Source organism: Diabrotica undecimpunctata, chromosome 5, assembly GCF_040954645.1.
Source record: "Diabrotica undecimpunctata isolate CICGRU chromosome 5, icDiaUnde3, whole genome shotgun sequence".
In the NCBI taxonomy this organism is placed as follows: domain Eukaryota; kingdom Metazoa; phylum Arthropoda; class Insecta; order Coleoptera; family Chrysomelidae; genus Diabrotica; species Diabrotica undecimpunctata.
This window is the reverse complement of record NC_092807.1, coordinates 49,478,193-49,495,128: the sequence shown is the minus strand read 5'-3', so window position 1 is coordinate 49,495,128 and position 16,936 is coordinate 49,478,193. Positions and strand designations below refer to the sequence as shown.

The following is a 16,936-nucleotide window of genomic DNA, read 5'->3' as shown; positions in this document are numbered from 1 at the left end:
CTCTATTTCATGTAGAAGATACATGATATACATGTAGAATACATGTAGAATAGAGATACATGTAGAAGATACTTTGTGATGTAGCCAGTACCTGAATATTAAATACGTATTAAGAAAGTTGCCTTTTATAGTAGGCTTCATTAGTTTGAATATTAGGTACTGGAAGATTTTTTCCGTAATCTATGCAGATAGATTCTGAAAAATTTGCGTTATTTCTATTGTTAATTTGTGACTGTCGTTTTCTGTTATAGAAAGTGCCTGCTTTTAGTTTATGTATTTTGTTTTCTACATGTAATTTGTGAATATCACGATCAAGGGATGCTGAGCGATTCGGATGATTTGTACCTTTTTTTTTCAACGTCTAATGCTTTAACTTTAATTTGATATTCATCACATACACTACAAGTATCTTTGCGTGGATAACCAAAACTTATATTAAAATCTGTGCAGAATATACTCCGCTATGTTTCATAAGATACTGTCACGTCTTTGTTGTCCTCTAGAAACATCCTGTACATTTTTTTTACGTTCAATTCTTCTGGTAGATACAGCTTGGTTGAGTCGTGAAGACTATAATGGCTGGTCCGTCCCTTGAATGAGTTGATGTGTCCGCGTACTTTACTTTTAATTTCGTCGTCAAGTCTGTGGTAGTTTCCATGTTTTCCCCTTTTATTACTTGGGGCGATCCCTGTTTTCTCCAGACTACTGACTAAATATTCAATTATTTTCTTCTTAGTTATACCATGAATCGACATAAAAGCTTTCTTACATAGGGTAATCTCTGTCGCCTGAGACTCTATCATAGCGAGCACCCTATACTTGTAGACAGCGTCATAATGGCGTGCATCTTCATTCTTCGGCGGTCTTTAAACTGGCAAAACTGAGATCAAACCATTCAAATAGCTATTTTGTACATCCTGAGATTCAAGAATATTGAAGTTTTGCAGTATAGTTTGTCGAGCTTGTTCTGTTATTTGCTCGAAACACTTCCTTTTACACTCACATGATAGTCCCGGTTCATGACTCGCGAGTTTTATTGTTTTTACGTCTGCCATCCGTCCGTGTGACTTTCTTTTCTTAGTTTTTGGCTCTACACACACTCCCATACTATCAATATTAGTCTCATTACTCATTTTAATTCCTACGAACACCATTTTAGCTAAACAACACAGACATCAAAAACGTATAATCTCTCTTCAAAGGACGCATATGACGCAACAATGAACAGTTGTTACTAAAAGTATGGCGAATTTCTCAGAAGCTCAGGTAATGGGCACGTTCTTTCGCTGAACACACATAAACAGCCTCTTCTATCTCTTTTTAGCCTGCAATGTGCCCCTTATTTACTAGTTTGTATCGCAGTCAGCACCTTTTATTTCTGTACGGGATCATAATTTTATGAAATATAAGTGGAATGAGCTCCGTTTATCAACTTTTAAAAGCACTAGATGATTCGCCATAAAATTTGAAACAACTTAACATAATAAGGTATAAAACTCAAAAAATGTCGATGAGCCCCTTTTATTCCAGTATCCTTCATATATGTTACTGTGGAAGTCCGTAATTGGTGAGGGTAGACATTCACCGACAAATGTCGATACGCAATAAATGTCTTTGTGAAAGACCGAACATTTATAAATTTTGCTATAGTTTGTCGACAAACGCAAATGAGTTTCGGAGAATGTCGGAAATAAGCTGTTCTAACTGGTTTTTGACGGTTTATGAGTGTCGTGCTTTATTTCTTGTTGCCTCCGGTCAGTCGTACGCAAGGTTACGAAGCGGCGAAGCGCGTTCAAAGTTGATTTTATTAATTATATTAGGCATTATATTATTTGTGATCAATGGCTACTGCAGTAAATCGTGATCAGTTTTTTCAAAAATTACATCCACTAATTGAAAGTAAACGAGAAGACAATTGTTTCTATTTTCCTCAAGAAAGATACTCTAAAATAGTGGGAGAAAATTCTGTTAAATATAAGTGCAATACACCTTTGGACTACAGGCGTTAAAAATATTTTGAGATTTTAAAGGTTAATGAGATGATGACAAGTTAGTTGTGAAAATAATTTTCAATTTTCAAGAAAATTTAATAGCACACCTATATCACAACCACCAACTAATTCGCAGTGCAGTATTTCTACATCTCAAGAAATAGCCGTTTAGCGTGAACAGTAGGAGCAAATTTCTTCAAACCGAGCAGCTGCAAAAGATAACCTATTACGTAAAGCAACAAAAATGTTGCGAACCTCAGAAAAAGTTCCCTCCGGCCCAAATAGGCGAAACTGTGAAAATTAAAGTGCCTGATGTTGACCGTTGTCGAACGGACCCACAAAAAGTGTTAACGGTTGTTGTTGAAATAGTAACAGCTTTTTATACGTAATCAGTTGTTTTAAATACAATAATGTTCTTATGCTGATTAAAACCATTGTCTCAAATAAAAAATATACCCAACTAATGTTTTATTTTTACTTGACAAAAAATATATGTTTTTAACGGGCACAAAAAATAATGAATGTCGACATTCACCGGTGAATGTTATAAAATATGATATTTAACTAATAATTTAAACATACGCCAACCGACTTGGTAAATGTTGACATTCACTGGTGTATCTCGGCACTCACAAGATCTCGGGCTCTCACAATAACATATACATCTCAAATGCATCTATTGTTTTTTCTGTTTTGGAGTCAATTGTGTAACTTTCAGAGCTGTACAGCGATACAGAGACAACGTAACATCTGATCATTCGCACTTTGCTCTAGACTAAGGTATGATCTTGTAAAACATGCTTTCATATTCATGAGTGCTTTTCTAGCTTGTTCGATTCTTGATAGGATTTCTTTTTTTTTGGTTACACTGGCTGTTGATATTTGCTCCCAAATATTTTTTGGAACTTACCTGTTCTATTATTTGTCCCTTGGAATACAAATGTACTTTTGTTGGTATTTTTGAAAATACTAGAATGTTAGTTTTGACAACATTTAAATTTAAACCGAACATTTCGCTATGATGAACTATCGCATTTATTATATTTTGTAGTTCTTGTGCGTTGCTTGCTATTAGGATGATATCAACAGCATGCCTGATATTGTATACGCTAGTTCCGTTAAGCTTGATTCCACCTTGGACCTTGTCTAATGCTTCTTTGAATATAGATTTCAAATACAGAATAAATAATAGCGGTGACAAGACGCAACCCCGTAACACTCCTGGTCGGATTTGTATATTTTCGGATACTGTGCGCTTTATTTCAATTGTTGCAGTTTGATGCCAATATAATTCTGAGATAATTTGTAAGACTTGTTCGTTAATTCCAGTTATTCTTAGAATTTCGTTAATATTTTGATGGTTAACGCAGTCAAATGCTTTTACATAATCAATTAAACATAGCATATGCATCTACATTCATATCTTGTGTTAACATATTTAACTCACTCACTTCAAACTCACACTTCTTGTAAATTCGTGTATGGTTCATTCTTAAAAAAGTTTTAAGGACAAAGACATCAAGCATAATAGTCTACAGTCATAAAATTTTGAGGAATTCGGTTTTCTTTTGGTAATGTCAAGAATGTTGATTTTAGCCAGTCTGATAGTATTTCACCTGTGCTATGAATATATGTATTTTTAATATATGTATGTTATTATCTATGTATCTTTTTGAATAGTGCTGTTATCAAGTTTAAGGTTTTACTTTCGTTACCTGAAATTAATTTAAGTACTTCGACATTGATATTGTCTGAACCTGTGTCTTTTACATTTTTCTAGGCTTTCTTTATGCAGTAAAAGCTGTCTTCTACAGCTTTTACTGCATAAATACCTTCTTCTTTTTCATTTATTCGATCATCTGTCAATAGTGCAGCCCAAAGTCTATGGCCGTCAAAAAGGTCTGAATGTATTCTTCCTATCTCTACAGTTTGTTTTCTGTACCCATAATTAATTTATTATTATTATTTCTTAATCTTGTTTCTTGTATCTTACCTTAAGTTGCTTAAATTCTAGGAATTTTTTTGACATCCAGTTTTCTTTAGCTTCCCTCTCTCTTTCTCTCTCTCTCTCTCTCTCCCTCTCTCTCTCTCTCTCTATATATATATATATATATATATATATATATATATATATATATATATATTAATTGGCAATATACATAGTTGGAAATCATTAGCCACTCTAACTTTGGAAGCAATTTCTCTGACCAATTTTTTTGAGCCGCAACAATGCCACTCTCTTAGACTCATCAGCCAAGATATTAGTCTTCTTCCGATACTAATTCTGCCTCTATTTTGCCTTAGATTTTGATGCGCAAGATGCCGTATTTTTTTTTCATGCATTATGCGTCCAATATTGCAGTTTTCTTTCTTTTATAGTCGTTTTAAATTTTTTCTTTCTTCGTTCTCCTTAACATTCGTAACGTGATTCATCCATGGGGTCTCCAGAATCCTTTTTATGTCCACAGCTCATAAAAATTAAATATTCTTATCGCCTATCGATGAAGCGACTGCAAAACAACCTGAGCAGCCTACCTGTTAGATCAGAATCAGAACATCATAAATGAGGTAAGGGATACAAAATGGATGATGATTTTTAACCATATGGTACCCAGATATAGGCCTAATATACCTTTTTAAGCGAAAATTTGCCCACAAGAGGGATGGAGCAGAGGAAACACTCGACCTGTGTTCAGGGTAATACCTGGTGTACAGACCGGTCTATAAACTGCTGTAGGGTCTGACAATTATGGAGTGGTGGAAATTTAAACATTTATATTCAACTAAGAGAATATACATCTCCATTTAAGAAGAAATTTTTGCAATCTTGTAGTGTGCAAGAGAAATTAACATGACTATGAATTAAAGCTCTTATAAACAGGGCTCTTATAAGCCCTAAGGTGGACTTTAAGTTAGTGTGGGAATGCCAATGCAAGAGCTGATGAACTTGTTAGAAGAGCATCAGCTACAAAGTATTTCGATTCAGAGTCGGTCGAAGGACTGCCAAACATCATAGTCCGCGATCTGAAAAAAGCTTGGATCTGAAGGTAACATCTGTTCCTGGAAAACTATGCCAGGTCAAGCACATGGCAACAAAGTGTATATTGAATTGACATGTGCTAATAGGGCTGAAGTACTGAGGAAAATAACCAAAAATCAGCTCAGCATCATAACAGGCTTCCTTGCTGAACATGCGCCAGTTAAGAGACACCTGCATACAATGGGGCTGTTTCACAGAGACTTAAGCTGTAGACTCAATAGCAGGGAACTTGAAACTGTCAACCACATCTTGCATCACAACAAGGCAATCGCAGACGGGAGACACGTTTTGGAGACTACCAAGTGACTGCAAAAACATATGGTACCCCTCCACTAGACCTGTATAGCAAGTTTCAGAATCCTGGAATGGGTATCATAAAGGAATGGAATATGTCCACTAAGCCAACTAGGTGCAGCACGACCGGTTTACAACAGACGGTTTCCGTTTAGGAAGTTTATATACCTGTTGTAAAACTAATGCATTATATTTCTTTAACTCTTCTTTCTCACATTTTGTACACATGAACCCCAAAGCAGATTAGTCAAAAGGACTACAATATTTAATGTCAACCTAAAGTTTCACATGATGTCTAACAAAAGCACTTTAAAAATGTTTTATATCCAGCTTATTTGTTTCATATCATTAAAAAAAAAGTAACATTTATTTTTAATGAATTATCTCTATATTCTTGAGGGAAGCATATCTAATAAGAAATTGGAAATAAATACCGATTTAAAACATGGTATTACTGCAAAAAATAAGCCATAAAATTTTATTACAGTTAGTGTATATTATTTTAGGAAACTGGTCATGCACTGGATAGCGAAGGCAATGTAGACAGTTCCCTAATAGAATGGATTAGAATGGGGACTACTGTTGCCACCAATGCACTCTTAGAGAGAAAAGGAGAAAAAATGGCATTCATTATCAACAAGGGTTACAAGGATTTACTTCTAATTGGAAATCAAGCTAGACCAAAAATATTTGATCTGGTAAATATTACTGAAGTATTTTATATCCTGTGATTTTTTAAATCTTTATTTATGTGTATTGAATCGTTTTTAGTCCTAAAGATAACAATTTAATATTTTTATTCATTATTAACAGTAACACAAAACATTAATTAAATATATTTGCCTAAAACAAATTATGTTTTAATTTTAGTTAGGTTGAATACGTACATTGTTTAATAATTTATTTTGATTTTAAATTTATGTCAGAAAGACACTAGTTTGTGTTCATTATATGTCACGTTGTTGATAACTAGTTTTCTATTAGAATGTTGAATATGTTGCACATGTGGAGCCATTTCAATTTAGGTAAAGAGAAATAAATAAAAAGACTTACAATTAATTTATTCTACCACGAACGACCGGTTTCGCATACGGTAAAATCCAATGATGCCGATACAAGGAATGTTCTTAAATCTACGGGGGGAACCATGCCTAAAGCTCAGTTTTCTATTGTTTCATGCCTGCGCACTTTAAATTATAGTCTTGTGTAGTATATAATTTGTCAACTGTTCAACTGTTTAGCAACATAGTGAATTTGCGCCAAATTTGAAAATAAAATTTTTTTGATTTTAGTCAGAATATTTATTATTATTAAAATAAAATATTAGTTTTAATAAGGCAGAATATATTTATAAATATTGCGTAATTTATTGATATCAGTTTTTTACTAATACATTGATATTTATTTATGCAGGCCATTTCTAAGAATTGTATTTATTTTTAATTTGTTTTTATGTCTCAATAGTTTAGTTTCATTGAAATTAAATAAATGATTTTTAATAACTGCATTATCTATTAATCCACATGTATTTTAATTATTTCTGATGTCGAACACACATCCAGAAATCTAATAGGCAGACTGACGTCACATAAAAGTGAGCGATTGCCATTGACATACTTACAAGTATATGTTTTTTATCGTCGTTTAACTCCTAGTACAATTTTTTAGAATGAAACTTATTGTAGCCACTGAAAATCAAAGTATCCAGAAAATACTTGATTTCGGATGTTGCTATTTTAGGATCAGGTTGGTTTTTAAATTGAGCATACTTGTTGGTTTCCTCAACTAATAATCACTATCGAAAAATTGATTATGCAGGTCTACAAACGATGTATTTTTAAATCTTTTATATACTGGAGGGGGAAATGTACAAGATCCATTTTGAAGATCACATTCAATCCTTCGACTTTTTCACTAGATGCTGATTAATCCACTCACAGTCTTTTAAAACTGGTTGTTGCTCTACATCTACCGACGGCGGAACTAATCGAGATGCCTCGTCAATAACCATGGCTAAGCAGTTTGATCTTAATCGTCTGAATTATCATGATAATTTCCTCCTATTTCGGTAAGATAGTTTCGATTTTTTTTTCTATCAGATGTCGCTATTGCGTCCATAACGAGGCCATTTTATTGTTGCTTCCTAAAAGACAGAGAAGATTATTTTTCACGTTAAGAACGGCTATGAATAACTGTTCTGATGAGACTTATTAAGTCGAAATACGTATCAACAGATACATAGACGCTTTGTACGTGAAATCAAATCTTTGCTGTCTTTTTCATTTCCTCCTATTTGTTAATTTTTTAACAATTTTTTTAACGGGACCCCGTAACTGATGGTCTGTTAGATTATGAAACATTTTATCCTTGTTTGCTAAATCTTTATCAATATCAATATTTACTTCTGTAGGCTTACCAAATATTTTATTCCCTTAATTTGCCATATTAGCCATATAGCCCAGTCTGGTTATGCAAAAAAATCATTCGCAGAAATTTTTCGCAGATATCTGAAGCTTTTAAGACATAGGTGGAAGTTACTAGATGACGAATAGATGAAAAAGTACTCGTATTTTTACCTTGCGTTTTTTTTAAACAATAATTTATGGACACAGTTTCATTTTTTGTTTATAAGTTTGTCCCTTATACTTTACATAAACAATATTTATATCATTTTTTTATATCAAGAATATCTTTATTTTCCCGTTTTTTAAATTAAAATTGATAAATAATTTACAGAAAGAATTGCAAAAAAGCAAATTTATAAATTTGATTAATTTTTTTATTAACAAAATAAAATGTTATTATACATTTGAGCATCGAGGAATTACCGTCATTTAAATTTGTGCGAATTTCCCCCCGATCGGTCAAATAGTTTAAAAGTTATTTAATTTATTTATCCCCGAGGCTAAATATTTAAACTATTGAGCTTGCTCTATTAATGATGCTAGACATATTTAGCAAATTTCATAGGATTCTTTAAGACTTAAACTATCTCAGAAGTTAAATGCATATTGCGTTTTCATCGAAATTATTTACAAAATAAACGTTTGAAAAAGGGGTATAAAGTAAGTTTTTGCGGTGAGTTTCAAATGGACTCAATTTTTCCGAGGTTTCCCATATTTCCCGGCCAGTGAAAACTATGTAGTTATTCATATTTCAACGAGCTACCCCAGATTTAAAAAAAGAGGATTCTAGCTGCAATGATAGCCGAGATAATGTAAATGGAAGCGGTATCTATCTGACCCTCAAGCTATAACCAACCACCCCTCCCCACCGTAAGACATAACGAATGAGGAGGCTTTTTTACTGAGCGTTACTTTGGATGCCCTGGGTAATGGTTTCCTCTGTTTTATTTTGTGTGATTAGGCCACCTAATTTAAGGGGTAGCTAGACGAGCTTTTCTCCCTATGACTGATTGAATTTATTATTTGACTTGACTTTGGACTTGTGTCCCAAAAGTGTGATCCGGATTTTTGTGTGCTTGGTCACTCAGCCGTTGAATCGGCAAAATAAATTTTGTTCTCCTCGCCGTCTAAGTACCCGAAAGGTCTGGACACCGAGCTCACGCTTGTCGCACGTGACCTCAATACTAGGTTTCGCGACTGTAAAACAAAGCTAAAGCACTCAGGAGTCAACTCTCATCACTAATAGGTCGAAAGATTAAACTAAAATTTAAAACAAAGATTAGGATGGCAAACTGCATAATTTTGCCAACACTAACATACGCCTTAGCAGCATGGGGAGGTCCTCCTGGGGGACGAGCATACATGTAAAACCAACAGAAAAAGGATACAGACCGTTCAGAACTTTATTATCAGAAATACTTCAAATATTCCTAAGTATGTCTCATCAAGGTACGTATTTAGGGATTCACAACAAAAGAGAATCCTGAGGACAATGGATGAAAGAGCACACGAGATATTCAACAACCTCAGGAACCACCCGAGCAGACTATTAAGAGAGTTGATAGACTATGACGAAAATGTAAGGACGGTACATAGAAGGCCCAGGCAGCAGCTAGCAAGATATAGAAATAACCCAGATATAGGCAGTAACAGAAAAGAAATCCCTACATTATCTTATTTCTTTTATTTAGTCGTTTTATTTCACTAACCAGTTATACTGTAAAAGATAAAAACCAAAAAATTTATACACGGGGTGTGTGATGGCCATATACTCCTGGGAGTGCACATCCGACTCATTGCTACTCTCTTTCTATTATTATTTTATCTTAATATTTACTAACAACCCAATCTTACAGCAGTTATGCCAACGATGCAACCACATCAAGTGAAACTGAGGCACAAACACAAAGACGCCCCTCATGCAAAATAGCCCCTCAGGCAGGTCTAAGGAATACCGTTTGTTTTACGTGCTCTGTGCAATTCAGCTTTTTATCCAATGTTATGCCTAGATATTTGGCTTGGTTTGACGATTCGATTGGGATATCGAATAGGGATAGTACCCCATTTAGTCTGCGTTTTCTTTTTTGGTACATGACGGCCTGTGTTTTGTCAGAGTTGACAGCTATTTTCCACTGCACACACCATACCTCAAGTTCGTTGAGTGCTCTTTGTAGGCGTCTCGTAGCTAGATCTAGGTTAATACTGCTAGCACCTATCGCTGTATCGTCTGCGTACAGGCTTAGCTCCAACTGGTTTCAGATAATGTGTCTGCCGTATATATGGTATATAGGTATGGCGACAGCACCGTCCTCTGTGGCATACCAGCTTTGAATAGGGTTGGCCCTATCCGAACTCTGAACCTTCTGTCGGCTAGGTATGATGAAAGGAGACAGGTCATCGCCTCGCCATATCGCTCAGAACCTGAAGTTCACAAGAGTGTTCGGGTCTAAATCCAAACAGTGCTTCCGGTATTTCTCCGATTGCTTCTGATCCTTTTTTAAGTCTAGTATCTAATCTAGTATGATCCACTGTACGATTTTGCTTATAGCTGATAATAAGCTTATCGGTCGATAGTTTTGTGGAAATGTGCCTATTTTGCCTGGTTTTTGGAACATTATTACGCGAGTGTCCTTTCGTCTGTCAGGAAAATATCTTAGTCTTAAGATGTTGTTGATTATATTTACTATTTTAAGTTTATAGAGGTCATTTTGTTAAAGTATTGTAAACACGTTGGTGTTTAAATAAATTTATTTTAAATAAGTGTCACATTGGTAATAGCGGTTGTGATGACACGTGCTCAGGCTTATAGGATAGGTTAACTCTGGAGACTGGAGGTTAGGGTATAATGAAACAACTTGTATCTATTGTGTCTAGATCTAGAATGGTTTAATTTCCTCTTCCTTGCACCTGTTATCATCATCTGTACATCACCTGTACATCACAGCGGTGACAAAGGATATAAATTTTTCCTGTGGAAGATTTCCAATTTCTAAATTTTCCTCAACTTTCATTAAAATACTGGAAAACTGAACTTGTTTCTCTTAATCGGAAAATTTTTCAGCGTATCTACGTTAATGCTCGAGCGTTACACCTCATTTCGCAACAAATTTAATGTATATCAGCGTATTCATCATTGGTAAAAACCATTTTTGTTAAATCTAATTTTTGTGTTAAATACCACAAAGTAAAAACTAAACGAAAAACTTCGCGAACCGACCTTAATTTGACAATGAAAAACGTAGGTTATACTTCTATTGATAGTTCAAAGCCAACTAGTGCAAAAATATTAATTTAACTTTCATGACGAAAAAACGAAACATTTTTAAATCGGTTTTTCTCGAAAACTGTGTATCTTACCGACTTAAAATACGAGTACCTTTTATTACTATAATACCTAAAAATCTAATAATATAGTATCACGAATGCCTAAAAGTTAAAAAAAAAGTTATACGTTAAAATAACCGTTGACATACCCAAAAAAGACGCCTATGACCTGTACTAGAAATTGGCAATTAATGGAATCGATTTAACTCTAGAGGATAAATAATCGTACTAGTTTTCGTTTTTCTAAATAAAAGCGTTCTGGAGGTATTTAAAAAAAATTATTTACAAGCAGCAATCTTCAAAGAGCTCTAGCTTCCTTAGCAGCATTTTCGGACTATGTGAATTGGGTTAAATTGTCTTAAAATTATTTGAGGAATCTCCGGTCTTCGTTTATCAGGAGAGTTTCTGGACACCCTGTATGTTACTAAAAATTTATCAATCATAGTAGGTGGAAAAAATAGTTTGATATTTTTGATATAATATGTGTGTCGATAGTTTCTTCACTGGACCTTATATCTCTCTGACATTGTAAAGAAAAAAAAATTTACTTGTAGTTTTTAATTTGAAACATAATAAAAGTTTTTAGATGTTTATATATAAAAAAAGACATGCATTTCCAAACCAAGTATAGTTTACTTTTTAGTGCTTAGTTTGATACCTCGAAAATATTTATCGCAGTATTCGCAATCCCTTTGTAAATCATAAGGGGATCCGAAAAACGGTTACTGATACAAAATGTCATTCAAAGTTATGTTTCAGATAAGTTCTAGAGAAAATACTAAGTATATCTTATTATTCTTTACTTTTAATTTTACAGAATATCAGGCGACCAGAAATCCTCTATTCAGCCGTAGTAGAAGTAGACTGCCGAGTAATACCCATGTTAGAAGGAAAATGTAAACTTGAGCCTCAATATACTAGTAATTGGAGGATTGTTGAGGGAAAGACAGGGGAGAAGTTTTATGTTACAAAAGAGCTCGATAAAGATGAAGTAAAACAAAGCTTATTAAAACTTAAAGAAAACGGTATTGAAAGTATATCCGTAGCCATGTTACATAGTTATACAGTGTACGAGCAGGAATTGGAAATAGGAAAAATTGCGAATGAAATAGGTATTTATTTCTCTATTATTTAATAATAGTTTTTTTTAAAAGGCAGACGGTTAACAGTTATAATAAATTAGTTAATAATTTTAAACGTAATTTTAGCTATATTATACTTATGTGTATCATGCAGTGATAACTGATGAACTATATCAAAGTGTTTACTATTCTGTTAAACTCTATTAATACTTTAACCGTTTAGTTTTTAACAATTCAATTTAATTATATTTGTTAATGTGGTTACGTTCAGTGTAATTTAATAATAATTATTTGAAAGATGTGCCTTTCAAGGTGGCTGATATGTTAAGTAGGTATTTGTAAAAATACATTGATACGCTACTGTTTATGTCACTTGTATGCATCAAGTTAGAATCTATGGAGAAGCTATGAGCATATTAACGTATGTACTAAAAACGGCGTAGGTAGGCGTGGCTAACTGTGATATCAATATGGCGGTGGGATCATGGCCGGACTCAATAATATTAAAACTACTATAAAAATATGACTAGTTATTCAGAAGATTTAATCATAATCTAAAAAAGTGCAATACATTTTTAATAAACTATGATTTATTTATCCCGCGGTAAACACTAAAAACACGATATATTATACATAAAGGTAAATTAATACAGTCAAATACTATTAATTTATTCTCTGAAGTACGGGCCATTACTTTGTTTACATATTTGTATGCTAACCTGTAGAACGTTATTCCTGAAGATTTTTTATTAACATTGCTTCTGCCACTGCAACTACGTTGAGAACAAGAAACCATTATTATGCACTATCACAATATATTATTACAGTTTCTATAAAGGTATTATAAAACTAAAAATATTCGAAAAACAACAATTATAAATAAACATACACGATCTGTCAAAAGTGGCAAAACAATATGGCCGAAGTGAGGTCGTTTTTAGTCACGTGATGCCCTCTCCATAGATTCTAACTCGATGCTTGTATGCTTACTGTCACAGCGCCATTAATAATACTCAAAATTATCCAGAAAAGTGACCGTCTATAAAACACTAATAAAACCAGTGCTCACATATGGAGCAGAAACGTGGTCACTTGCACGGAATGACCAAGAACTGCTTAAACATTTGGAGCGAAAAATCCCAAGAAGAATATATGGAGAAATAAAAGAGCAAGGTTTGTGGCGCAGGCCTTACAACTTTGAGTTGTGTAAAAGTTTTGTGGAACCTGACGTTGTAAAATTCAGCACACTTTAGACAGATAGGGCATTTAATCAGGCAAGAGGAAGGTGCAACAGTCAGAAAAGTTTTTGATCGAAGAGGGCCTATGGGACAACGAGCCAGAGAAAGACGGAGACTTAGATATCAAGCCAAACTAAAACATGATTTAAAATCTTTATGAGTTAGACCATGGAGAAGAGTTGGCAGAGACAGGGACGAATGGAGGATTGTTGTGAAGAAGGCTTTGGCTCATAACGCGCTGTGATGCCAGTGATGATAATAATACATAATCCGTATGTAGGGTAGACTGCCCTAATTACATTTCTCCATAACTTTTTTTATCTTGGCTCATACGAACATGAATATCCTTTAACGACATATCCTGCCTTAACGTCTTTTCCCAGGTCTTCTTTGGTCTTCCCCTCCTACTCCTTTCAGGATCTTTTAAATAAGCAGTTCTTCCTATTTTCGTATTCGTCACGGGCGTAGCTGTTGGATTTTTTCAACGTTAAATAAACTTAGATGGTGAGAACACCAGGAATAATTTAGGCAACTTTTTACAATAAAAGCTTTATTTCACAAACACAACTCACACGAAACTGATTGGATTCCCAAGGAAGAGCTATTTATATTTTTATGTAACATATAATTTTTTTTACTAAGTACAATTTTTTATTGGACCGACAAGAAGTCATCCTTTCTGTCCGACATTTTATAGGAACCCTATTTGTGTTTTAACAATGTGCATGTGTTGGAATTTAACGTCAAACATCGGACACCTTGTGTACATAAAATATGTTAAAGCAATATATTCTTTCATTGTGGTGGGAATTTATTTCGCCAACATGCTGGGGGACTTGGTTTTGATACCAAAACTGGATACTCCACGCTTTTCCCTTTTTTTTATTTTTAATTAAATTTGTTTATTGTTAATGGGTAGAACAGCAATTTTTCTAACAGTGCGTAAGTACCTATATTTCGTTTTTAGTGTTTACTTCCACCACTCTTCCTTTCTGTCTTTACTATGGATTCTATTTATAATACTTGCTATAGGCCACCTAAAAGAAACAACTTTGTCCTCCTTTACAAGTACAAGAATACCTTCTTGTAAATTTGGCAACGATTTTCTCCATTAGGCCTGTTTTGAAGTTGCGTTAAATAATCTTGGTACTACTTTTGCCAAAAATGTTGCTGCATTTGAACACACAACCTCCTAAGTAATCAAAGTATCGTAGTATACGTTAAAATAATATTTCCCATCACCCTTTTAATATGATGTTTTGCACTCTTTATCTCAGTCTCCCATAGATCCCCAAATACTTCAGAATAATTTGGGATGGATGGATGGATTCAATTTTATCATCAAGGCAAAAGTTTTTTAACTTGGCATTGTCTTTTAAAAGTTTTTGTATTTGATTATTTGCTCCCTTGAATGTGGCACCATTGTCACAAAAGATTTTGGATGGATTACCCCTTACTGAACCTTTTTAGTGCAGCTAAAAAAGTATCTGTTGTTAGATCAGAGAGTAACTTCATATGAATTGCGTTCACAGAAAAGCAAACAAACAACACTATATTTATATCCTTTGGTCGTTACAGACTTTCTAATTCGTGATTATTTAATTTGGAATGGACCACAGAAGTCTTTGTTCAGGAAGAAATCCCATTAGCTGTTCACTACACTTGGCCTTAAATTTGAAGCATGTTACATATTTGTGCAAAATACTTTTAATCTCTTTAGTAGCGCTAACAATCCAAAATTTTGATTTAATGAACTTAAAATTTGTTTTTGACCTGCATATAAAAGTCTCAAGTGCTCTCTGTGAATTAAAAGATCAGTAATATTGTTTTTGGGAACTACTAAAGGATTTTTTTATTAAACGAAATATTTGAGTTCTGGAGTCTTCCATAAAGAATTAAATTAGAATTAACTGCTGTGTTGTTGATAAGACTTTTTATTTCCCAGAAAAATGAAAACTTTGTTCATGCTTAATAATGGTTTTAAAGGCTATTATTTAGTTCTACAATTGCTAAATTTCCAGTAATCTTTTTATTTTTTGTATTATTTACTAATCGTAGTAATTTGTATTTGGCAAATTTGGGTTGTCCCTATCAATGTGAAATGATCTGTTTTTATATTGACCTAGTTTTTTTTTGGATAAAATGCATATAGGGATCATATCCCAACTTTCTACAGGTTGTTTTAAAATTTTTAGTTTTACTAATGAATTCACGTAAGGCAGTGGAAGTTCCTTTTTGAATGGAGGGAATGTCAAGTAATGAATAAATGTGAGAATTTATTTATTGTTTCATTATTATAACGGTAATCTGAAATTTTCAATTGCATCATCATAAGAGTAATTTGTTAGAGGTAGATCATTAATTCAGATAGCGAGGTCGCAATTCAGATAGCAGAATCCAGATAGGTAGGAAGATCATGCTACAGCAATATATTCTATTATTGTTTTTATTGTGTTGGGAATTTATTTCTCCAACAGTAGCCAGATTTTAGTTTCGGGGAGGGGGTTTAACCCTCCCATGGGCTCGTCCACCAAAGCACTAGGACGGTTGAGAATATCTACGACGTACGCGTCTTTATTTATAACATTTTAAACATTAATTGAAAGTAACAGTGATATATATATAGTATTTCGTCTGAATTTGACTGGTCTGTCAGAAGTAAAACGCATGCTTTGTTAATACGTTAGCCGATGGCGTTAGAAGCAAACATAATAATTTATTAAAATATTTTAATAATTAATTTTTTTAAAATATAAATAATAAAAAAATAATAAATTTACTTAATTTTATTTTAAAAATATTATTTAAATGATAAAAATACAGAAAAGATAGTATTAAGCTTCGCGTTAGTCTACTTTGTCATCTTTTTTTGTTAAAACGATTTTCAGAGTAAAAGTCATAATGTCAAAAATAAATATAAAATATAATTTTTATTACAACTAGTTGTGGCTTAATCACATATAAACATAATATTTCACATTCAACAAATCTTTATCAAGTAAAAATTTCATTATTCTATCATTATCCTACCGCTAGTTTTTACAGCTTCTACAACATTATCTTTCATTTTTCTATCAGCAATTATACTAACTTCATTCTTAGTGTAACAGAATATTAATACATAATATTTACGAACAAGCTGAAATGATAGTGACGTTGGGTAATGGAATGGAAACAAGATCAGTAAAAATCCACCGAGGCGTAAGGCAAGGAGACACAATATCTCCAAAATTATCTACAGCTGCCCTAGAAGATATCTTTAAGTCAATAGTCTGGGAAAATAGGGGAATCCCTATTAACGGAAGATACTTAAACCATCTTAGATACGCAGATGATGTAGTACTAATATCTGACACATGGAATGCACTGAGTACGATGATTGAGGAGCTACATACAGAATCCCTAAAAAAGGACTCAAAATGAATTTCAGCAAAACTAAACTAATATCAAACAAAGATGACAAACCTATGATACACATCTAAGGGACAGAAATAGAACACATAGATAAATATACATACCTGGGTCAAAATGTCAAAGTAAGCAAAGAAAATCAGATTACCGA

The 16,936-nt window shown here is 33.4% G+C and overlaps 1 protein-coding gene across 2 annotated transcripts in view; it reads left to right on the top strand.

Moving 5' to 3' along the window:
- LOC140441296 (5-oxoprolinase) overlaps positions 1–16,936 on the top strand; it is a 401,235-nt gene that overhangs the window by 63,269 nt on the left and 321,030 nt on the right. For both annotated transcript variants that reach the window (XM_072531924.1, XM_072531925.1), the window contains exons 3-4: positions 5,832–6,023; positions 11,872–12,166. In XM_072531924.1, the coding sequence (XP_072388025.1) occupies positions 5,832–6,023; positions 11,872–12,166 (487 nt within the window). The remainder of the gene's footprint in view (positions 1–5,831; positions 6,024–11,871; positions 12,167–16,936) is intronic.